The sequence below is a fragment of the Melopsittacus undulatus genome, chromosome 6 (genome assembly GCF_012275295.1).
Source record: "Melopsittacus undulatus isolate bMelUnd1 chromosome 6, bMelUnd1.mat.Z, whole genome shotgun sequence".
In the NCBI taxonomy this organism is placed as follows: Eukaryota; Metazoa; Chordata; class Aves; order Psittaciformes; family Psittaculidae; genus Melopsittacus; species Melopsittacus undulatus.
In genome coordinates this window covers 44,325,350-44,350,776 of record NC_047532.1, presented here as the reverse complement: position 1 = coordinate 44,350,776, position 25,427 = coordinate 44,325,350, and the positions used below count along the sequence as shown (strand labels likewise).

At 38.4% G+C, this 25,427-nt stretch overlaps 1 protein-coding gene across 1 annotated transcript; it reads right to left on the bottom strand.

Moving 5' to 3' along the window:
• Positions 1 to 363: 363 nt before the first annotated feature.
• On the bottom strand, positions 364 to 9,472 carry ACTL6A (actin like 6A). Its single transcript, XM_005146918.3, has 14 exons — positions 9,291 to 9,472; positions 8,301 to 8,377; positions 7,932 to 8,106; positions 7,464 to 7,564; positions 6,056 to 6,153; positions 5,266 to 5,360; positions 4,924 to 5,030; positions 4,751 to 4,840; positions 4,518 to 4,579; positions 4,088 to 4,202; positions 3,624 to 3,704; positions 2,569 to 2,664; positions 1,427 to 1,513; positions 364 to 874 (listed from the first exon to the last, which is right to left on the bottom strand). The coding sequence occupies exons 1-14, from the start codon at positions 9,313 to 9,315 to the stop codon at positions 794 to 796; spliced, it is 1,290 nt and encodes a 429-aa protein (XP_005146975.1). The 5' UTR covers positions 9,316 to 9,472; the 3' UTR covers positions 364 to 793.
• Positions 9,473 to 25,427: the final 15,955 nt, after the last annotated feature.

Genomic DNA, 25,427 nt, shown 5'->3' with positions numbered 1-25,427 from the left:
GCTTCCTGTAAAAATTTCAAGCCACATCCTGAGGTCTTCTAAGACTACTCTCCTAGTCTTGCAAAGACAATTCATAACTTCCCTGGATAAACCAAGTTTTGCTTCTCACCTACATCACAAAGCCATATTGTACATTCCTGAATCAGGTGGAGAGCACTGTTTACTGAAATGAAAATGCTCCATAATAGAAAATTAGCAAATCAGTGCTTAATGTAACATTCACTACATGGAATGTAACACTTTCACCAGACAGTAAAAGCTCACACTGAACCGAGTCACCTATAATACAGTACTAAAAAAAACTCCATTTTTAAAAGCAGAAGAGTAACTTTCTCTTCAAGTACGCACAAAGTTGCTCAAATATAAAAGATGAAATTTTATTTCTGAAGAGAGAAATAAGAGCAATTTAAGGCCAAAGTACCAGCAAGGAAGACCAGTATGTGAAAGTAGACAAGAGATTTTTAATAGATTTGCACAGGTATTTGCAAGGTTATGCCTCTATCAGCCAACCTGTAAACCTGTTCCCAGGAAAAGATACTAGAGAAAATAGACATTTATAAAAAATTACAAAACGCTTGTTATGTAAATTATTGCTTTACAAGGGATGTAAACATCCTTTTTCTATGATAGTACCAATTAGGTCTCAAAATTTCTAAGGTTTGTTAAAATGGAACTTGAATTATGCAAAACCAATATAAACTTTCTACAAAAAATGTCCATCCCATTCCTGAGTAAGCTAAAGCTATAAAACAGAAGGAGCACTGAGCAGACAGCAGTTTTCACAGTAAGAGGTTTAAGGACATTTTCTTTCTACACACTGTTTCCCTCCTTCTTCATATTCTTGTTTAGAAATCCACATCTGTTGAAAAGTACCCTACAAGAAAAACAAAACAACTCAATAAAAAGCAAATGAAAGTTAAGTGAAACATGATTAGCTTTTGCTAGAAGGAAAAACAAGCAAGTCTTAACATTAATCTAAGAGGATGTGACCTGCTTATCTTTTCCTTGGAGATTTATATTGCTAGCAATTAAAAGGCAGGAAGTTGCAGTACCAAAAGCCAGTTTCAGTTTCCCTTTTCACTGCTATGTTAAATCCCCACAAACCATTTTGGTACTCAGTAACTTGTTTCTGCATTACATTCCTGAGCTTCATTCTACAAGTTTGCTACTTTCAAGATGCACTATATACATGACATTTTTACCTATCATATTTCAAGCCCGTGCCTTGTCATTAATAATGGGAGAATGCAGTGAGTTATTTTCTGATTGGGAATGCTCATGTTGTCGTGTTCTTTAAATTGATTCTCTTCACCTTACTACAAGGACAGACAAGATTATGACTGCTATGTTAGCACAAACTCTGCAATGCATGCTTATGCAGAATTCGGTTTTCAGACAAGCAACACAGTAACACAGGTTTACTAACCAAAGAAGCCAAAATGGAACCACCAATCCATGAGCTGAACCTTCGCTCCACTGTTGTGTTGTTCGCTATTAACTTCAGACGCATGCTCTGAATAGAGGATGTAAATGAAAGAACAAATCAGACAAATAGTAAGCTGGTGACCTTTACGGACAAGCGAAGGCAAACACAAAGACCTTAGTGTATATACCAACATGCAAGTGAAAAGGTCATTTTTGTTAAACTTGCAATAATGCTCATCTGCCCTGCACTCAGAATTCAAGTATAGCCACAGTGTAACAGAACATGTGTAGCTTTTATCTTGCCTCCCAACAGGAAGCAGCAACAAATGCTTAAGGTTAGAAACAAATCAGGCAGAGAGCAATAATACAGCATGTATCATTAACACTGGACTAATTAAAATGTGCACTGGAACTAAAATGTCTACCATTGCTGCAGTTCAGCTGGTCCTCTGGAACCATTCATTCCTTTTGCTTTCAAAATGCCTTACTGTAATAAAATCTTCAAATTTCAGTGGGTTCCTCTTCAGCTATTATAAGCAGCAGCAGCAGGTAACTACCTCCCTGTTTCTCAGAACATTTGATTTAAGAGTTACTGTGAGTAGAATATTTTCTGAATACTCAAGAAATTTCATACGCTATGTGCTCTCAAGAACACTCATGTAAAGTATTAATATTTTCTTTGACACCAAGTGATTAAAAAACAAAACAAGTATGTTAAATCACAAGGTTTTATCTATGAGTAGGTCAAGTTCTCTGTAGAACCCCTGTGACCAAGTGACAAGACGTCAGGCAGAATGACTGAACGTGCCTCAAGTTAGTCAGCAACACTTCAGAAAAGGGCCACCAAGGGAAGAAGAGATAGTTGCTTAGGGACAATTACAGAACTTAAAATCACAATCTGAAAGCAGGAATAGAGAAGTAAAATATCCAGAAAGCTGTTATCTGCTGAAATTCATGTCATACAAGACTTTTTCAAGACTTCTTTCTTTTCTTTAGAGAAGGGGGAGATTTCTTACCCCAGAGAAATTTCTCCAGCTGTTGGGATCCTAACAAAGTCAGAGTTACAACACATGGTTGTGTATTATGTGGCAAAATCCCAAAATAATAAGTAACTCAATGCAGTAATTTAAAGAGCTGTTTTACCGGTGGAGTTTTCTGGGACAGCTCTCTGTTCAATCTGTCTGTGAAACTCTGTATTAGAGTGTTTCCTCCCGCTACAATCACGCTGCCATAGAGGCCCTAAAAAGAGAATAATCAACCTACAATGTTCACTCCGAAATCATACACAATAGAGGAATGGCACATAAGTGTATCTTATCAACAGCAATAATACATCAGTTGTGTGACACACTTGGCAACAACACTACCTCTCCCAGTCCAATTACTTTTTTCACCACTTGAAAAAAGTTTCAAGGCAGCTTAATATTGAACTACACAAGGAAGACAGAAGCCACATGATTAACAATTCTAAATGATTTCACAGAATATTTTCTAGTATAGGAAACCCTACACCTACAGATACCTTCTGTATTCAAATTGTTTTCTTACAGCTCGATGTTCCAACCACAAAGGAAAGCCCCACAGCACTGCAACAATTTTCAGTCTAAAACTGCAGCTGGTGAACACAAACCATGTCCTTGCCTGTTAAGCCTGCCTGCCATGCCACTTAAGAGGAAAAGTTTTTGAAACAACCCCAATGTAGTCTGTATCAAACTTGAATATTTTCAAATTGAGAAAGTTAGAACATAGTTTTAAAAATAAAGTTTTCCTTTAAAAACTCTTTTCTTCCTTCTACTCTCTACAGACAGTTCCAGCAGATTAGTTACATCTCGAAAGTATAACTGCCATGCCCAGAAGTCCAAGGAAGGCACTCAAAGTTACGAACACCAAATGCTCGTCTGAAGCAAATCCCACACACCCTATGCAGTGCCAGCCACACAATCTGGATAGTAGCTAATTAAATACTGGTAGAAACACTAGCTAAATAAATCCTGATTCAGCATTCTGTAAGACAAAACAGTAATTGCACATATTCCTATATACAAATGTGTAAGTAGTATTTGGAGAATTATTCTCATGTGTTTATCATTATCCTAGGAAATCCACATTTCTTCATCAACAGTGTTCTAGTCCCAAAAAATTCTATCAGCACAAAACTATCTATGCCTTATAACAATACATGGCTGACTAACACTTACCGGCCTGATGTCTATATCACACATTCCAACACTTGTTGTGACAACGTGGCTCACGCCCAACATCGTGTTACCAGATAAACCCTAGAATTAAAATTCATAATCTATACATCATCGCTTCAAAAGAGCAAGACATATAAAAGTCCCAAATGAGTTCAATTTACAAGTATTACTAGACAGGCATTTTTAGGGAAGGTAAAAAAAAAAAAAAAAATACAACCACAAAAAGAAAAAAACAACACCCAAACAACCCTATTCCCCCATTCAGCTCATCGTCACCCGGTTTGAGCATTTTATTCTTTGCTTGTCCAACCTTAATAAAACACAGGCAAATTCTTCCTGTAGAATTGCACACTGTAAATAACACACATACAAATCATGAACTTAAGAGCATCATACAAAAGGAAGCCATGTGTAAATCTAGCAATTTACAGCCTTCCAATTCCTACACACCATAGTTGTTTTACCTTTACATTAGAAGGGTCGAACAATCCCTCAGGGATTTTTAGACGCTCAGCACCAAAGTCACAGTTATAGCCATTAGGGAACTCATAATGAACTGTCGGCATCTGTGCTGCTACCCTGGAGCGTCAGCCAGAAAGTAACACATTAAAATGCTATGCAAACAGGATGTTAAGTTATCCAATTAGCATTATAAACTAAGGTTTAAATGGAATATTGTGATTTATACGACTTATACTTCCAATACTTATTGTGAAGTCATGCATCTTGGAATATTAAGTAAAAAGCTATCACCTGTATGTACACTGTATTTCTACTTTCAGAAACAAACATATCCAAAATACACCTCTGTGACAAAACCAGCCAAGAGCAACAAACAAGCTAAGTACCCCATGCACAACCAATAATTTTGCAAGAAAGAAAACAGTGACATACTGTTCATCATAGGTTGAATCTGATACTTGGAGGACAGAAGCCTGGAAGTCTTGAATGACACACTATGGAGTTAAGAAGAATACGGTTAAAAGAATTTCAGTCTTCAATTTTATATAAATACTGACTTTTAAAAAAATTTAGTTATTCAAGAGGAAAACCTGATATACTTACAAACAAAACTTCTTTACGGGTCAGCTAGGGGAGTCTGAGAGTGGGAGAAATGGCCTACTTACATTACACATATAGTTGTGCCAAGACCTAGTGACCTGGGGTAACTTCTCTTTCCTCTTCCAATTTGCTGGTGACCCCTCACGAACTGCCTCCTGAGATTGTAAAAACCATGATCATCAGTTAATCATTTAAACCTCTCCTCAAGAAAAAGCTTATTAATAAATTACTTTCTCACCTTTGAAGCAATCATATATGGAGGAATTATCTCTATGTTCATTTCCTGAAACAATTCTCGGCATTGCATAGTTATAAAGTCTCCTGCAAGCGGCGACTTCACAATACCTCAAAGACAAAAAGAGAACCAAAGAAACTCATCATCCTTGAGAGAAGTGAAATCATGAATAAACTCTCCTAACAAATCATTTGTCAGTGAACACCATTAGATTGTTTTGGGGTGTCCCCCCCCCCGTATTTTATGGGTTGCACAGATTTAAAAACAGTAACAAAAAAGTAAAAGCAGAAAGCAAGCTAATTCAACCTTGGCACTACAATGTTGTTAGCCTTAGATTTTTTTTACCTTGCTGAAGTACGTATCCATCATGCACTGGAATAGCAGTGGTGTGCGTTGCTCCACTATCCAAAATGAGACCTGTAGATCTTCCATTAGCAAAACTAGCCAAAATGATTATGGAAAATATTGTCATTTTCACTTCAGGAAAAAAAGTTGTCTACAACTACAGCATAACAAGGACCCCAGGGTGTTATTCCTTGGCTCTGCAAAAGGATTTGCTGTTTTCCAGTGTGCATCGTTTGTCTACAAAGTGCACAACCTCAGCATGAATGGTATTTAACTTCCAGCTCTGAACTGACTTGAGCTCTGGATTTAAAAAGGTGAGACTTCACATCAATACTATGCAACAAGCTCCAAGCACATTCAACTAATTTGGCATCTGAAGCTGAAAACATGTTATTAGTTTAAAATAACTATAAATATTAATCTTGAGGCTATGGGAACTTCAAGCTCTAATTACTGTATTTAGTAGTCTGGACAACACCATTTTAGGTCTGCAATGTTCTTACCCATGGTATACAATGGGAAAAAACTAAAAGAGAGAAGTAATAAAAAAAAAAAAAGGACATTGCCTCCAAGCAAAATAGTCAGATTGGGAGTATTTCAAAAGTGAGCTCAGCAGCCTTAAAGTTCATAAATGGAATTTATTTATTTCCTCCTTAGATGTTTATGGAAAAATTAATTTGAAAGAAGAAAAATTAGACATGCTGTTACACTAAGAATTGCCTATAATAAGCTTACTGTAATTTCCTGGGGTAGGGGGAAGGAAGAAGCAGTGAAACATTGCAAAGGATACGCTGTTAGAACAGCAGTTTTACACAAGAAAAAAGCAGGGATGTTGTAGTGTTCAAACATCAATTCAGTCAGTTTTTCACGCTTTGCTCTAGTATTCCACTAGAAGAAAAAAAAAGCACACCAAACCACAAATAAACAATCAAAGGGAAGATAGGTTTATCTTGAGGACAATTGGAGTACACTAAAAGAACGCTAACATATTTCCCTAGTAGTTAGAATTATTATACTCATGCTTTCAAATCATACCAAAATTCATAGACAGATTTCTAGCTATTTACTTCTTCAGAACCTTTTTTATTCCAATTCTACTACATTACTACTTATCTATCACACAGAAATTATATACATTTTCACTGTTACAACAGATTTCTTTACACTCCTACAGCTCAGTCTCTCAAAAAACTCTATAAAATAAGCAACATGCCTATTTTACAAGGGGAAAGATACAAGTAACTTGCCTAGTTGAAAAAAATCCAGATTTTCCTGTTTCCAAGTTATTTTCATACAGTTCTACTGTAGCAGATTAACCCAGGATATATATATATAGATATATAAAAATATTCTACATATTACTGAAAACATAAAGCTTTTTCCAAGCCAATACATTAAAGTAAAGGTAAGTTCTCTAAGGAAACTGTTAATGGGATCCTCTATTCAGACACACAATGAGGCATCAAACATGAAATAGCCATTGCAAATTTATCCACACCCCACATACAATTCAATGAAAGGAATAATGAAGAAAATTCTTTTCATAAGATTTTATTAAAGAAAGGCATAAATTTTGTATGGCTATCTTCTATATTCTGACATTAAGCTCTGTCCTTCACATGCTGCACAGTATTGAACAACAGAAACCTTGTCCATACATTTTCTGAGAAATTTCTTTACATCCTTTCACTTACTCAAAGGGCCATTTACAGAAATGAAGACAGAAAAATGAAAACTTCTCCATCATTCTCTGTTATGTAGTATTTGTCATAAGGCTGACTAAAGTGATAGATTTTCAATGGCATTTTATTAAGGGTAATTTAGAACATACTTAGACGTCCAAACATCTTTTTGCTTTTATTCTAGGCAGTAAAGTAAGATTATATTTAATTTTTACTTCTTTTTAATATGTGAAAAACAATAACACTTTCTAATACTTTCCAATATAACTCACACAAACTATTTCAAATTGGGTTTGGCCTTTGGTTTTTCTTTTTTTTTTTGTTTCCCCTAGACATTTTCTTAAACAGATTACTTCCCAAAATCTGGCAAAGCATTTTAAAATTGCTATTTCTCTAGATAAGTTTTAGCACTTGTAACCTACAAGCCTATGCCAGACTTGTCCCACACTAATGTTTATAGAGTCAGCAAGAAGATACAGCCAAGACTTATCAAAATGCAAAGCTGCTTTTACTCACTGGTGCTTCGGACATAAGGACAGGATGCAGACTTGCTTCAGATTTAATATGCATCTTGTAAGTGTGATCCAAAATTGCCTGGAAACTATCCCAGTCTTCAACTGTAACAACATTGAAGTGAGTGGATTAGTTACTTCTGAGTTTTGATCCATTTCATAAATGCATAAAAGTTTTCCAAAGCTTTTTTTGAGTAGAGCTCTTTAGCTGAAAGATACCCTCAGCAGGCACAGACTTCTTTGCAGCCCTACAGAATTCTCTTACTCTGTAATCACCATCATCATAACATTTCAAGAATTCTGTTGAAAGTTTGAAAGTTATAAATGAATCATACTTCATGCTATTTGTAAGTCAGGTATCCATTCTTATAGCTTCTGCTGCCATACATAGCCTGTTTAAATGAAAGCTATGACTTTTTGCTGCCTAGCAATGCTATGTCACAAACAGATACAAAATGACAAAGCACCATACTCATTCCATTTTTTAAAGGTGAAATTGCCTCCATATTTTCCCTTGGAACTCTCAGGGCATTGGTGTCTATGTAGTAAGTCGGGCCGCCTTGTTTGCCTTTGTCACCATCTATCTCCATCAGAGTACTGCCATTGTCCCTTTCTAGCACCACACCAATGGCCGTTGGAAAATCAACCTGTAAGGCAAAAGGTAAGCAATATATGAGAATTAAATGAACGTCTGGGGTGGGGTTTTTGTTCATTAATTCAGAGCTTTCCTTATACAACACAGTCATAACAAAACCCAACATATTCTGAGAACTCATAACTAAACAACAAGACTTAAGGCATAAATTCATGTTGCAATTCCATTAAGTCACGAGATCCTCACCTTTGGACAATCTTCACCCGCATAGCCTGCTCTCACTGTATACGAGCCAATGTCAAATACAAGAGCCCCAACTTCATCTGAAAAGATTGTTAACAAAGAGATTGTGAAAGGTTATTATACTCTGCTACAATCCTGACCTTTCCCTACCCACTGCCTGTTTTGCTTGCAAAAGAAGAAAAGCAAGTCAAGACAACTTTTTCCAGGCAAAGAAAAACCCCTCTACAGAATTCCAATTACCTGAGAGCTATTAAAAGACTGCAGATAAGTTTTAACTGAGACATTGCAATACCTTCTATTAGCATACGTAAAAGGTGAATTTAAACAGGAGAGGGGGAACATAGTTGCCTCTAAACAGATTAGAAGGTAAAATTTTCAGAAAGTGCTAGCATAACAGTTAGAGGAAGCCAGGTGAACCCAGACCTCCCGGAGGTGATCAGAATTAGAAAGGTGGGCCTGAAAACACCAGGTCTGTAAATGAAGGCTGTCACAACATGAAGCACCCTCATCCTCGTGGGCCTCGATACTCACTGAGCGTCCTGAAAAAAACCAAAGCCTGATACAAAATACCGGGGCTTTCATTCTCACAGAAGGGTCTACAGAAGTGCTCTGGGAAAAAAACTGCATCCCCGGCACCCGAGTAAGCTCTAATTCAGCCAAAGGCCACGGTTTAGCCGGTGTCCGGAGGAAGCATCGCAGCGAAACGACGCCGTCAGAGACACAAGGCCGCCCACCGCCGTCACCACCGCCTCCTCCTCCTCCTCCTCCTCCTCACGCACAGTACCACCCCCCGCCTAGTTCACTGAGACAGGGAGGGCTCCGGCTCCATGGCGGAGAAGCGGGCCGCGGGCCGCCGTGCCCGGGCCTGAAGGAACCGCGGGGAGGCGGAAAGCACCCGGGAGAGGCTCGCACGCGCCGCCTCACGGGACGGCGCCGCGCTCAACGGTCGCTGGGGGAGGGGAGGGCGGGCGAGTGAGGCGGCGCCAGACTCACCTCCCCCATACACGCCGCCGCTCATGGCTGCCACGGGGCCCGAGCAGCGAGGCACCGGTATCTGCCGGCTCCTCTCCTCAGCAATCCAAGCAACAATGGCACCTTCACTTCGCTCTCCGGCGGCGCGTCTGCCTAACCTGCAGGCCGTAGCCTTCCCGCCAATAGCAGTGCCCCTGCCGCTGGCCCGCCCACCGCACGGCGCTCCCCTCCCTCCGCCTCTCGGGCACAAGAGCCAATCGCGATAGGTAGAAGGAGGAGTCATGGCGTGAGTAGCCAATCATGAGGCAGGAAGTGTAGGGTGGGTTGGTAAGCGAGTAGGCGGTGGTGTAGTGGTGGGAGTGGTGGTGTGGGGGGTGTAGTGAGGTATGGGGAATGGGCTGGGGAGGTGGAAGGCTGCCTGAGGTGGGAGGGTTGAGGGGAAGGCTGCTGGGTTCTGTGGAGTGGGCAAAGGGAGCTCTGGAATCCTGAGGTCTGCTGGGGTGGTGTGGGTTGGGTTTAATGCCGTCTCATGGGGGCAGAGGAATGGGGTGAGTAAGGAGCTTGGGAGAGAGGCTGGTTATGGAAAGGAGCTACAGTTGCTGTGGCTGGGTTTTTCATGGGTCCTTCCCCTGCTACCATAGCTGCTCCTTTGGCCTGTTCCACTGAAAATTAAACGTGATTAAAGTATATCTTGATATTCCAGCCTTGTGGTGTGTTTTTATGGCTTAGAGTGCTCCTTTGAACCTCAGACCTCGATCCCTGGGGCTAGCTTGCCTGGCTTATTGGACAGTCTTAATTTGCCAGCTCAGGTACCAGTTTAGCAGTTGAGCTTGTGAATAGGATTTCAGATTGCCTTGAATAGCATTAGAGTTCTCAGCTAAGCTTGGTGTTCAGACAGAACATCCAGAGAGGCGAAAACGTAAAGTTGTAGGAATTAAAGGATATGGAAGAAAGAGGCATACCATAGAGATACTTCTAATATTAGGAGCTAATATTAGAGAAGAGTAAAATTCTAACTTGAGAATAAAATACAAGCACACCTGGTGTGCACCTTTTTGAATTCCTGTATGAGGGTTTGGTTTTTTTTTGAGGGGATGTGAGTTGGTTTGGTTGTGTGTAGCCTGCTATAACCATGAGTGTTCTTTTCCAGTTCACATAAGATGTATAACTTATTTATGTAATACTACAGTAAGGATCCCAAAATTATTAGATTTAGTCAGCGTAAGAGAATTTTATTACATTTACATTTACCTATGAAGTGTTAGAATAACAAGTGCCATTAATAGCAATTAATTATTGGACTGTATATAATAAAAAAGTGTTTCTTATATTTTCACCGTAAGACAAAATTTAGTGGTATGAGTTTCATTTTGTCTTATTTTGATAGAGTTCAGAACGTCCTAAAGAGCTGTGGGTTTGTTTTTTTTTTCTAAGTTGTGACTTAAGTTTCAGTGGTATCATCTTATTTACACTGAATATAATCAGTGAGGTAAGGAAAGATGAAATTTACATTTCGTGTACCCAGTAAGGTACTGTGTTTCTTGTTTTCCAGGAAGTTTGTGAAATTGTTGTGACTAGAAGAGGTTATGACCAATTTCAGGAACCACTGTGCTAGTGAAGGAGAAAAGCAGCCCATGTGTGTATGTGTGTGTTTGGAATACAGCTCTTGAGGTGCTGCAGTTAATGTCAGGCTGCTTCCCCCTGAAGTCTCATCCTGAATCAAAACATACAAAAAGCAGTAAAATCCAACAGTAAGGGGGTTTTAAGCATAATTATGAGAATAGCAGGAGCCATTTGGACTTACTAACTCTCCAGGACAGGGAATTTAATTTGGCACACAGTTTGATTTTCTGTTTCTTTAATGAGCAGACTTTGTAATTTCATCGTGCACTTAAAAAATGTGAAGTTTTTACATAAATTTGATAGTGTAATAAAACTACAAAATTTAGATGCTAGCATTAGAAAGATAAATACTGCTCTTTGACTAACTATACCTCAAAGTCAGTGCATCCCGATTTTGTGAAGTCTGTTGAAGTTAATTTGTTAACATGATATCCAGTATGTGGCACTAATACTCAAGGTAGAGTTGTTTGAGGAGGAGGAATTAATTGCAGATGGGGAAACTGTTCGGAAAATTTGGAATTACAATGCCAGATGATCTTCATTTAGCTCCTGCTTGTACTTTATTTTGTAGTAATTATTCACTGTATTCATATGATAATTGACACTTTAAGCCAGATCCTGCTGTCTGCACAAGAGCTGCTTGTGACTGATCTGCAAGCTGGAAACAAACACAGCATTCTGCTGCTTTATTTTTCTTCAGTATTTCTTCAACAAAGAAGAATTTCCAGTGAATGCCATCGGAAAATGTGTGCCAAGGTAAAAAGGCTTGTGGCTTTGCGAGACATGGAGAGAGAGTGAGCCTGTAAAGATCATTTTTACTGCTCCAATGGCTGATCTGGATGGAACTGCAAGGTAATGTGCCCTGGAAACCATTCTGATATCTAGAAGTTTCGTGATTTGACAGGTATAGGGAAATAAAGTCAGATTTGTGTAATCTTCAAGAAGCTTGAAGGATACAGGAAAGAAAATTTAGACTGACAACTCTTGAGGTCTTATTTTTTTCTGCCTCACACTTTCATAGGCATTTACATCAGCGGAGAATGTGTAGTTTGATAACATTTTGCGGTGACGTTGCTTTGCAGCAGTGGGGATAACCATGCAAAGTTCAGTGCACAAGAGGAATAGACACCAGGCATCTTTTTTAAGCAGAGTCCAACCTTTCTTAGTGGTGCAAATCTAGGATTATTTCAGTGAATTCCTGCACATCATCCTATGTTTGTATAAGAGCACGTGAAATTTAGAGCTTTGCCACCACTGTCCGTAGCGTATCAAACGCTTGGTTTGGCTGGGTTTTTTTTTTTTATCTGTTTTTGCTTATTTTCTCAGAAGCAAGAATTATAAAATCAAAGTAGATAGAAACAGTGAATGAATTTTATCTGGGTTCCCATATTGGTACAAATGGCTACAGCACCTTGGCAGGAGTCACAAGTGTAGGTATAATGTGAACTACATGCTTTTCATGGGAATATCACATACTGCTTTTATCTGTGTTTCATTGCATATAACTCTAGAGCCATATACTAACATAAGTTGTCAATAGGAATAAACAGAGGCCTCATTGTAAAAGTGAGGCATTAATCAAGACACCAGATAATGATGTTTATTAGTAAGTAGAAGTTAATCCATGATAGTCTGAAGAATCTGAAGCCTCCTGATTATTTCTTTGAGGTCTTTAAAACTTCATTAAGACGTAATTTTTTCAAGCAAGTGCATTCACCTTTTGGTAATATGAAGCATTGTGGAAAGTGATGTGTATGTCAAGCCAAAACTTAACAGAATGATCTTCTGTTTCTCAAGAAGCTGCACTTCTCCATTGGGTGGCTGATGGCCTGTTGCTTTTCAACATTACTATACAATTGCCAAGCAATCTCCCAGACTGCAGTGTCAGCTTTTGGATGTGGCAGCAGACTGGTTGTAACAGTGGGTTATTCATAACATCTGTATTCCTTATTGTTTCTTGATTGCAAAGTTCACGTTAAAGGTTTTATTTTTACTGTTTTCAGAAGAGGTCTTAAATGTTTATGTGAACTAAAAAGTGTACGTAGATGGGGAGTGAAATCATCATTAACACTCATTCACTCAAGAACTTTGTTATGACTGCTCAACATTCCACTTTCTTTGCTGAAGTACTTGGATACTTCATCGGTTTTAATACTTTCCTTCCCTACTGGAATGCTGTGAGTATAACTACACTGTCATCCTTCCCCTGTAGAGAAAGTGCTAGAACACAAGGTAAATGCTAAGGGGCCACACCTGACAGGGTTTTTACCTCGGACTGGAATCCAGATACTGATTTATGGTTCATATAAGATGTACTAAAGACATACATCTCAAACCTGGATGAGTTACATTATAGCCACTGTACATTATGTTTAGGTTTAGCGATTGAAAATGGTGAGGAGAGGAAATCTGTCTGAAATCTGTCTGTGATTCCAGCAAGGCAGTCACGGGGACAAAGTCTTCTTTGGAGCTGGTGTGTTTAACTGGTCCTTTTGTAAAAGACCCATGACTCACTCTTATTTTAGAACATGATAGGAGGAAGAAGACATGGTGCTTGTTGGTATTATACAGTCAACTTTGCATCACCAATAGATGGGCAGACTAGTTTTTGGAGAGAGGAATGGAAAAAAAAATGCATTTTGATATTCCATCTGACTGACTGGAATAATAGTGTCTTTGGTACACTGGAGAATGGGGAAAAAACCTCATCATATTAGTGCTGCCTTATAGTTCTGAACCATGATTGGGACCTGTGAAACAGAATTGGAGGACTGGACCACTTGTCTTTCTAGCTCAGGCGTAGTATGAATTCACAGAGCCAGATTACATGTGAAAGTGCAACATTTGCCTGGAACTGGTTCTCAGGTAATTAATAGGTCTGCTGGACTAAGGCCAGCCCTAGTCAGAACTTAAGTGTGCCTGTATTGCCCTTCTGAAATGAGCCTCTTGTGCATATGTGTTTCATTTGGCTCAGATCTGGCAGAACTTACTGTTTCAAGCTTAGTGCTTGGTCTGTAGTCACTTTGGATTCTTGCAGGGCTTATTTACTTGGCAGCTGGGCCAAACCTGACCTGGCTCAGTACCTGTCATCCTTAGAAACAAAGCTACCTACAGCTGGGAAGCCAGCTTAGTCTGATAAACAGAAGATCATAGAATCATAGAATAGTTAGGGTTGGAAAGGACCTTAAGATCATCTAGTTCCAACCCCCCTGCCATGGGCAGGGACACCTCACACTAAACCATGTCACCCAAGGCTTCATCCAACCTGGTCTTGAGCACTGCCAGGGATGGAGCATTCACAACCTCCCTGGGCAACCCTTTCCAGTACCTCACCACCCTAACAGTAAAGAATTTCTTCCTTATATCCAGTCTAAACCTCTGCTGTTTAGGTTTCAACCCATTACCCCTTGTTCTATCACTACAGTCCCTAATGAAGAGTCCCTCCCCAGCATCCCTGTAGGCCCCCTTCAGATACTGGAAGGCTGCTATGAGGTCTCCACGCAGCCTTCTGTTCTCCAGGCTGAACAGCTCCAACTTTCTCAGCCTGTCTTCATATGGGAGGTGCTCCAGTCCCCTGATCATCCTCGTGGCCCTCCTCTGGAGTTGTTCCAACAGTTCCATGTCCTTTTTATGTTGAGGACAGCAGAACTGCACACAATACTTTTGAAGATCTTTGTGCCAGCTGAACCTTACCATTATATGAGGCATTTTGATCTTACAATTCCCACTGCTAGGGTGGAAATTTGGTTATAATAGCTGAGCAGGTAGCATGGAGTACAGATCTCCTGTTTCTTGGTCAAATGCTGTGTCCTCAGGCTTGCAAGGTTCAAATTCCTATTCCTAACTTCCCAGGAAGGGAAGTTGCCTTGCTAGCAGTTTGAAACTGTGATACCATGCAGCTAAGAATCATGGTTTTGTGCAGCCACAGGTAAGGAATCCAAAAGTAGAGCTTCCTGATTAACCTACTTCTCTGAGAGAAAAGAGCCCTGAGTCCCCGATTCTGCAAATGCATACTTTACTGAATAAAATAAGGCAGCCTGGGGAGTAGAGCTGCACAGGTATGCTAATGAATGATCTTACAGCAGTATTGACACTTTACATTACTTTTCTGGAACCCTGTTAGGCGTGGAATCTTGGCCTGGTTTACTATGGAAAGCTGTTTTCACTTGATGTCTGGAAATGTTTGCTGTGAAGGGAAGGTTTTGGTGTAACCATGTCTATTCTGTGCAGATTATACTACCAGGATAGGGCATAGGCAGAGCAGGGGCAGACACACGGCAATCAACATCAGTGTAGCAGGTTTTGGAATACAAGCCAGAGTCCTCCTGGGACAAGGTATGGAATTGATTTGTCTATATTTATTTATTATTTTATCACCAAAAAAAAAGAAAAGAGATTTTTATAAACAATTATTAAACTGTAGTGAGGAAAAATAATAGTGTATTTGCTGGATAGGCACAATTGCAAAGAGATTGTCACTTTTTTCCTTAACTAATTCAGGTCATTACTATGACAAGTACATATTTTATCATCCAAATTGAGTATCTAAAGCAATGCAATTGCACTGCAGCAAGAAGTCTGATGCAGAAAAGGTTGTGCTTTTATTCAGGAGACACTGATTTACACAGGAAAGCTTAGGACTGCAATGTTTTATCTGAATATTTATTCACAGAAAATCTGTTTTCTGGGGCAGTCACGCTACTACTGTTCAAAAGTATCAGCTGCTAAATTACAGCATCAACACACATCTGTATTAATATACTACATATTTAAAAGTCATTAGGGTGGTTGATAAGATCGTTGCATGATCATTTATATTGCCATAGCAGGTAAGTTCATGCCATTTTTAATAACTATAATAATTCTGATTTTTTATCATATGCAAATTTGTAATCCCTTTTTCTTCTACTTATGGAATTATGATAGAGTCAGATTTTTCTCTCTTGCCACTTTTCCACTGGCACAGTGTCTTTTATTTCAGTGCAGCAGAATTGTAGCCAATAGGTTCATCAGGCCCAAGACGTCTTTCTTGCAAGTGAAATTGAGAGGAATAAGTGTTTCCAAGTATTGTTAGGAAAAGATGTGGTACAGAGCAGAACTTGACATTTGCAGAGGATGAGCTTTCCTAGAGTTCTGATATATCACCTTACCTGTGTGGGTAGTCTTCATTATTTTGTCCTTTATATGAAAATTAGCTTTGGCATAGGAAATACTGGCTAGGAGGGTGGTCAGGGGAGTTCTTTCTCACAGAACATAAGCAGCATGTGAAAGCACCACTCTGTAACAGTCTTATTTCATATTCCTTAATTTCTTGAACCTTTCACTGTGGAGACAGTGTTCTCACAGGAGAATGGATATTTGGTACATGAGCTCTGAATAACTCCAAGGGATACAGCAAGGCCGTGGGAGGCCCGAGGAAGCCTAAGCAAGCAAGATAAGAAGAAGCTGTAGTTCACTGACTTATGAGAACTGTGGACTGTTGGCAAGCATTCGAGGTCAAGTTCTCACACCTGTGTTTAACCAATTATATGTTAGTCACTAAGGGTCTCCAAGACAAGTATCCAATCATGATACGCCAAATTGTTGTAGGTGTGTGTAAGCAATAGTATATAAGGAGTTAATGCTTTGCAATAAATGGCTTTTTGTCTGATCACATTGATCTCTGACTGAGTCTGTTCCGCGGCATTTCACCTATATAAGGCTTTTAGAGGGAGAGTTTTATTATCAATCATGATACTTGTTTTCTCTGAACAATCAAAAAAAAAATAGAGATAGAAAACTATCTCTGTGGGATCCTTGTGGCAGGAGAGATCTAATGTCAGCAAGAAATCTCAGGTATTTTTAAACTAGTACTAAATACCAGTAAACTAGGAAACTGGGCTTATGCTACATTTTGGTTGTTTACACAGATGGTAAGGTTGCAGCATAAACTATATTATATTAGCTGACAACATCTAGAAGCATAGACTGCATAAATATATTTATCCTAATATGGGCTTTGATCAGAAATTTTTGATTTTTGAGATATACAAAATAATCTAAACATGAAACCCAACTGGAGGAAACCAGGCCTTTTAAGCTATATTTTTCAGAGGCTGTTTATTTTCAATGGCTTGTTTATATCTGCGTCAAAGTTGTAAGCACAATTCTCTGTCTATACTAGTGCTTTCATGCTAACTAGTGCTATCACAGGGATAGCCAGTCCTGGGAACTTAAGATCTGTGTTGCTTACTAGAAGCTCCGATGCTGTGTGGATCCTGAGGCTGTTTTACTGGTGAGAAGTATGGTTCAGTTGACTTGGCAGCTGATGGTTAATCTGTACTACCAGCCCTGAAAGTAAGTCAGCAAAGACTGCAGATGTCACCATCACTGGTGGTTCCTATGACCTATGACTTGTGTTGGAAGGTTTGGACTTGCCATTGTGCTCTCTTGTCAGAACTACTCCAATTTTCCTGCCCCAGGGTTCCTTAGCTGAGGTTGTTTTCACCTACTGGAATGTTCTGTCAGATAGTCTGGGAGATCAGGAGAGGCTGCTCTGAGTTTCAAAGTGCTAGACAACAAATGCTGGAACTGGAAGAAAGATGAAGTGAGAGTAATGAATTGCTGGGTTTGGATGCGACTGTGTTAAAGAGCAGACTTTGTCTACAAATTTGATTAAAATCTAGTACTAAAGGATGCTAATAGCAGTGTATGCATATTCAGATGTTTTCATTTTCTGAATGCCAGTACTCTCTATTCCATAGTTTATCTCACTGAATTTCACCGTAATAATATTCCCAGTTAAAGCTAAACCATGGGAAGGCCAAAGAATGCTGAAAGCTCATAGTTTCTGCTACTGAGGAATGTTCTTATCTTTCAACACAGACATCCTTGACATCAGCTAGTCTATCTGCAATATTGCTAATGGAGAATTGCAAGGACACTAATGATGGGTTTGGCATCGTCTAACGAGGGACATATCTGTCCTCTAGAAGGACAGTGAACGAAAAAAATATTTTGCTTGCTGAACAGTGCATTGCTCAGAATATATTCAGTGCTTAGGAAACAAAAATAATTACTGACTCCTTTGATTCATTTTTTTTATATAATGGTGTAAGGGTCTTTATAGACATAATATATTCTGATAGTTGGGTTTTTTTAATTTATTTTGACTCTCTGGCATGTAATACACTAGGCCTGCTAAACCCTGAGCTCATTTTCTCCAGCTAAAAAGCAGATTGGCGTAGACACACCTAAGAGGAATGACAGACCTTGAAAAGTATGGAGAAGGTCCTGTGTGATTGTCTTTTACAACATGTGACTATAGGCATGTTTAAATGGCTGGATTCTGCAACATGCTGCATTTCACAAACATTTAAATTGTTGGTCCAGAAAAATGCTGAAGATTTTTATCTTCTACTGACTTGAGTGAGCTGATCCTTTTCTGGGATTAATCACTTAGAATAAAATCAGTAATAAATTAGTTATTAGATTATTCCCATCTCCAGTCTTTTTTTAATATACTGACCAATTTTTAATTTAACTTTCTAACACATTTACAAATTTTGGCAGTGTATGGAAAGGATTCTTTAGGGATTGGCTACCCAATTTTTCATCAGGTATTGCATATGCTAGATTCAGCAGCATGGCTGGCACAGTGTCACAAAATACATGTAAGATTCTGTCATTGTGCCTCTTCTTAAGACTCCATCAGAAGCCTTGTTCCCTGACTGCACCTCTGCACCAGTGTCTTCCCCTTCTCCCCATTCATTGACTGGATTTGTCCCTGTTGTGCTGCTCAGAACGGTCACATGCCAATCTCACATGCTGAGACAAAAGCAAGTTAGTAGGGTTGGATAGAATAAAAAAGGATGATTTATTTTTTAAGACCAACTCTTTGCAAAAACACAGAAATTTGCTGTATATTTAAAAATACTTTCTGGTCTTATATCTAATAACATTTCACACAAAATATGTCCATGACAGATCGCATTTGTTCTTAAAAAGGCAAGTTTGGGAACACTGGTGGTAAGAGTTTTGTTCAGTTGTGGTGAGGTAAGGTAGGTGGAAAGTCTGTTGTTGGATCTAAATTTCTGCAAACAGTAATTATGAAGAAATTAGCAGCTTAGATTTTGATCATCAAAGAGTAGACTTATGGGAAGCATAGAGCACACACTGGCCATGTTTAGAAACCACAGAAAGTGCAAAATAGCCCTTGCTGTCCTCCTGTCAGGAGAATGTGGTATCAGAGGTAATGTTACAGTGAGGCTTCACTTTGCTCAGATCACAATATTTCTGTCAATTACAACCCAGCAGAACATTTGCTAGTATGATATTGCCAGTGTTTAAATAATTTAAAATGTGTTGTTATCAGCAAATAAGTAGAGTACACCTAATGGAGCATTATCTTTTGAATAACCCTTCTGTTCATTACGTGTTTTGTCATAAAATTCAGTCACTTAGAATGGCTCTTTCAGCCTTTTGGAAGATGGTCATAATATGAGTATACTGCCTTCTTCCTGATAGCAGGAGGATAGTACATTCTGAAAATAATAAAAATTAAACCCTTTCTTATATAAACCTTTCCAGTGATAGCATTGAAAGCTCTTTTTAAAGTATTTAGAATTTTTATTTATATTGTACAGCTGGGGAAACATTTTGTGAGAACTTAACCCAACAAGCTAGTAGTAGAGCTTGAGTTAGCTTGGGTCTCTTTAAATCTTGGCTCACTGCCCTATTCATGAGGACAATCAGAGGCACTTCTGCTCATTTGGTTACATTTTATCTCATATAAATGGTGATTGTGTATTGATCTAACACCTTGATTAGAAACAAGTGAAAAAAGGAGTGAAGGTGCTTGTCTTCCCCCTTGTTATCTGCTTCCAAATTTTGGAGCCGCACAAGATTTAATCAAATCTACAGTCTGACCAACAGCACCTGGAGGGTAAGGCTCATTCATGCCTCATGTCAGGAGGCTGTTTCCAGGTGCAGAATGACAGTGCAGCTTGTACATGCCTTTGTCACACCTTGAAATGGAGAGCTGGGTGTGTTGCTATGCCTGTGAGAAAATCTCGCTATTCCAGAGCAACTGTTCTGGTAAAGACTTTTCTTTTATGTCAACTCCATTATTTGGTGAAGTATTGCATGTACTTCCCTGTGCAATTATCAGTTCAGAGACTTCCTTCTGTTACACTTAAAAAATCACATTTTCAACAGGATTTCTTTGGTAGAAATGTGTATGCTGCATTTAGAACGCTGAGTCTTCTTGAAGGACCTGGATATAATTTTTTAACTGAGGTGTTGACAGAGTTTCTTGCCTTTATTCTTGCATGAGCAAGCTGGGCTTCTACAGCCTGTCTAACCCCTTCTTCAAGAACACCTGAATTTGAATGCATCTAAATTTCAGTAAGTGCTAAATTTTACTCCAGAAAGTTATAACTAATTGAATTTAGGCAGCTAGGTTCAGAAATAACCTTGTTGCAGCTGATGGTTACTTACGTCTCGTTTCAGATTTGAAGTGGGGCAGAGTTCAAATACATCATCTTATGTGTTTTCATAAGGAATTCATTGCAATACTCAGTTGTCATGGTAGAGCCATTCCCATCCAACTTTTACATAATAGCTAACTGGTTAGAGCAGCTACCTCAGTTCACTTACTTCCTCAGCTCTTATTTAATCTCTGAGAATTGTGCCCTTTCCTGTAGGTTAGAAAATGTGCTAATGCTTTCCAGTATACTCTTTGAAAGTTGGCTTATGTGCATTTAGGAATCCAAAAATCTGAGGTCAAAAGAAGAGCAAGTAAAATGATGCCTGATCCTAAACTGTAATTGGTAACATATGCAAGCAAGGCTAGAAGATGCTCTTATTGGGTTTTGTATACAGAATTCCTTCAGGTTTACTTAGTTGCATGAAGAAGAGGGGTACAGATGCTAAGGAATCTCAAAGCACATTTCCTTTTCATCTTACTTGCATTCTTTTTTTCCACCTAATTGTAGAAGAATTAACCAGACTTAGATTTCTCTAGCTCTATGATGTACATGTCACAGTGTGGTCAAATCACTGTGATCACACTCTACAAAAATAACAAAATGCTTTTTAATTTGTTCTCTAATATTTCTTCTTTGTTCTCTAATATGACTTCTTTAGGCCAAGTATAGTTATCCGTAAAACTAAATACAACTGCCAATGCGTTTATTTCTATGACATAAGCATAAGGACTCTTGCACAAATTGTACAAATGCACTGTTAGGGAAAAATGAGGGTATGAGAGCTAATATGAATAAATAAAACAATAAGTAACTTTATGTAACAATAAATGAAGTGAATAGGAATAATGAAAAATGCATCCACTCTTGTCTGACTAGGACTGTGAGCTATTTTAATGGGAAATTTTAACATAATTGAAACAAAAACAAAAAACAAAGAAACCCCCAGTGTGTGAATTATTAAAATAATCAGAAACTAATTTGCTTCAATTAAAAATGTAAAGATGCTCCCAATGCTTTGATTAAGAAAAAAAATAGAAAGTTTCTGTTCACCTCAGCAGGCATCTCTGCAAAATGGAAGGTCCCTTGTGCTCCTCTGAAGCCATTTAATGCATATATGAGCATGGATTCTCAGAACTATCTATAATGCATATAGTGCTTTCTGCTCTCAGTGGCTTTTTTCCCACTCTCTTTACGTCATTTGCCATTTGTGAGGGTTGCCAGGGTAATGACCAATCATCCCTGGAGAGACGCCTGCTAGTAAAGACAACATAGGCTTTCTCTTTTTTGGTATTCTGCAGTATGTATTTGAGAGCTATTCTAATACCAAGATTGCAGAACTTTCGCTTAGTTAGGAGGGAGTGAAAGTTTACCGAGTATGAAATAACAGCTTACAACTATTAAGGTAAGTGAGATTTTTCCTTTTTTATATTAGTAACAGCTCTGTCTGGACTTATTCAAAACACTAAGCATCATTACCACTTTTATTCACTATATGCGTTGCTGATCTTGAAATTAGTAATAGGAGAGAGGTTTTGCTTAACTTGAACAATGAAACCTTAGTAGTGCTGCACATACAGCAGGTCAGGTTTTTATTCTCTTTGTAATTATGAATCCCACAGCCTTTCTCACGACTACATTCACCATATGCATCCACTCATCCCAAAAATATTTTCAGAAGAATTAATTAAAACCAGAAAACCCTACAGTGTGTTGTAATGCAGATTACAGAGCATTAACTGTGGTTGCCTTTAAGGCAAATAGGAAGTTCTGAATAGTCTTCATTGTACTGTATGTACATAATAGGCCACATTAACTGGAAACTGAAATTCTAGAGTTGAGCCCTATCCTATAAGATGTTGAAGACGTGTTGTTTTCTAAATTTTGTCTATTAAATAGACACTTGCAGGCTCATAGGCAAACTCCTTGTTCACCTGTATGCAATTAGAAAATAGAGTCTCCAGATTATTTTCTGGAACTGATCCCATCAGTGGAAGCTGGTGGTGAGAAGTGCCTTGCAGAATGGGCCTGTATTTTGTTCTGCATGTGAGGACACATAAACATTGCATAGGAAACGAGGAAAAAAAAATCATTCAGAAGTTCCCAATGACTTTAGAAGTTTCTGTGAAGTATTTACATGTGATCTGGGTTATGACACATATGACTGAAGTGGCTGGTTTGGGGTGGGTTGTTTTGAACTACATTGGAATAACTTCGAGGCAAGATCACCTTTGTTGGTACAGTCTGCTGTTTGTGACCTGGTGTCCTGGGAGAAAGGGAGTGACAAAGTGGTAGTATTTTTCTACTGTAGAATTGCTGAGGCATCAAAGTTCAAAATGGTAACTGTCTCACCAAAATTACTATTTACAGCTTCATATATTTGTACCTATGCATTGTGCTTCGCATCCTGGCAGTCTTACATGTTGTGATGTGCACAACATAAACTAACCAGAATAAAGCACATATATTTTTCACTTGTATTTTCTGCTTATTGCATATGCATATAGAGTATGAGTTTGACTTGCACTTTTCTCCTGTGGAAATATATGTTTGGAGTGTTTAATTTAGCATATTAAAATCCAGTTGCTAAATTTTGGATGTTACTCTGTATTGAGATATATTTGCAATAGCTTCACATTATCAGAACAACAGAAGCACAGCAGTAAGTCTGGGTGAGTATATATGAGAGAACACTGAGAGTGACAATTTTAGTCTGAGGTAGAAATGATCTTTTCATCATGCTTTTGAGAAAATAGTTTTTTCAGAAAGTATTATTTTTCCTCTTTTTAAAAGTTGTTACTGTTTTTTTTCACATCTCTGTTCTGGATATCACTTTTAAGCAGTTTAAGATATAAATAATAGTTAAATGCTTAGACTGGATGAAAAAAAATCAGTAAGCTCAGAGAAAATAATTATCTAATGTTCCTAGTTTATCAGCATTCCATGTGATTTCACCATTTTTAATAATCTGGGAAGCAAGAGCACAAAAAGATTATTTTGTATTATCCTTGGTGGTATCTAAGGAGAGAAAAATAACATGATGACAACTAGATAAGGCATGTTAATTAGTAAAGTAGGTTTTCAAATGAGAGATTCAGATGTAAACCTTTCTGGAGGGGATGGTGGATAGCAAGCCCCAGCCTTTATCTTTCTGTTCAATGTTTTCCATCTGCTTCTCTATCTCTCTTTCCAACTTGAAAATGCTCTGTAACTGTATTATACAGAGAACAGCATTTACTTTCAGATAGTGGGACAGAGAGACAGCTGAAAGGAGGAGAAGGAAATGAATTCTGCACTGTGAGTTGTTCACAGCAGAATGCCTGTCAACAATTAGGACAAGGTATTTGGGCTCCGAGCAGTAACGCAGGATGCAGGCAGTTCTGCAGCAACAAGTCCCAGAAATCAGGAGGCAAACAGACTGGGAGTAATGAAGGATAGCTCTAAAGTTAGGTGAAACTAAGTGGGTTTAGCAGTGCTCATACTGGGAGTGCAGTAAACTAACCAAGTTATAGAGAGCTCCAGGGAGCACACTAGGAAGAGACAGGGTTCCTGAAGCATCTCGATTAAGCTGGTATAGAAGGTTTGGGGTGGTTAAGCTGGAGAGGGTAGGCTGGATAGAGACAGACACTTAAGTCTGAGATACAGTATTTACCCATGACACAGGGTAAGTGCTGTTTGAACAATTTGACCCTTCTAATGCCATTGCAGTCACAATACCTATTGCTAGAAAATTTGGAGGGGCAAATTACAGTTAATTTGTTTCTTTATCTTTTACTTTTGAATACATGGAAAAGGAGGAATTGACAGCACAAACTGATACACTGACAAAAAGTTAGGCTTTAGAGCAGGGTGGAAAAGTATGGCAGAGGCTAGAAAATGAGGAGATAACTCATGAATGGGAAGATAAGTTAGAATGACAAAAGCAGTGCTTATCCTAGAAAGACTGAGACATGCTGGATAAGTGCAAGAATATATAAAAACATTCACAAGTCCAAACTTCTTGTTCTTTGAGAAAGAGAAGGCAGAAAAGTAAGTGGAAGTGAATAATCATCAGGTGAATGATAATTTCTAAACAAAGTGTATGACAAAGCAGATCATTACTGATAAAAGTGTTAGTACTATCACTGCACTAGACGGCTCAGCCTAAACTTTGGCTGTTGCTGCTAAAGGTTACTTCTGAGACCTGATGTATTATTTTATCTGATAGGTGTCATATATGATCTGGTTTATCTTTTTTGTTAGTTGATTTTTTTTTGTGTGTTTATTTAATGAACAGTAACTCTCTTAAAGGAATACAGTGAGTTTTAGTTCATGACTGTAGTAATGAATAAACCATCTGATGAAAAATTGACTAATTCACTTTTATCTAACCAAAGTCTTGTGGTTCTGTGTTTTTTGTTGCTGTTCGGAATCCAAACTATTATTGCATTACCTGGGTCTGACTGTTCTCTGTTATGAATAACCATATCTCTATTACTTCTGGGATGTGGTGACATAACTCCCAAACTCTGATGTGAAATCATGGAATACATGTATTCAGGGCATTAGATAAATAATATAATTGCATGGACTTAGTTAAAGTGGCACCAGAAAGCACAGAAATAGTTGTGATATAAATGTCTGATTTTTAAATTACCAGTTATCAGCATTTTTGAAAAAAAAGTGGTAAAAATGTGCTTTATCATCCAAAATTGCTATCTGGGAACATAATAAAGGCATACAGGAGGAAAGTTACTGATACTTGACCAGAAGTATGCATAGTTAGGAAAGACTGAAAATTAGTAGGTATTACAGATCTCCTCAGTGGCTCTTTAAAGTCCATGTTCAGGTTTTACTTCAAATAAGTAATTTTAGAGAATGTGTCCTGTGATTTAAAACAGAAGTGGTTGCCAGAAGATGGGCATTTTAAAGCATTTTATTAAAAGCTTCCAATTTATAATTTTAGTCATATTTTCATATTATATAACTTGAGTTTCATTGAACGTCTGTAGGCTCTAAGTTTCAAAGAGACATAGATGCTTTTGAACCTTGTGAGACTATGGAAGTTATATGTTATTCTTTGTGTAGTGTT

Excerpts from the sequence above, each read along its gene's own strand:
- ACTL6A (XM_005146918.3), bottom strand. The coding sequence starts at position 9,315 with ATGAGCGGCGGCGTGTATGGGGGAG. Across the intron at positions 3,705-4,087 it reads TCGACCCTTCTAATGTAAAG|GGTTTATCTGGTAACACGAT; the intron begins GTAAAACAACTA and ends TTTTAATTCTAG. Across the intron at positions 875-1,426 it reads GTTCCATTTTGGCTTCTTTG|GGTACTTTTCAACAGATGTG; the intron begins GTTAGTAAACCT and ends TTTTTCTTGTAG.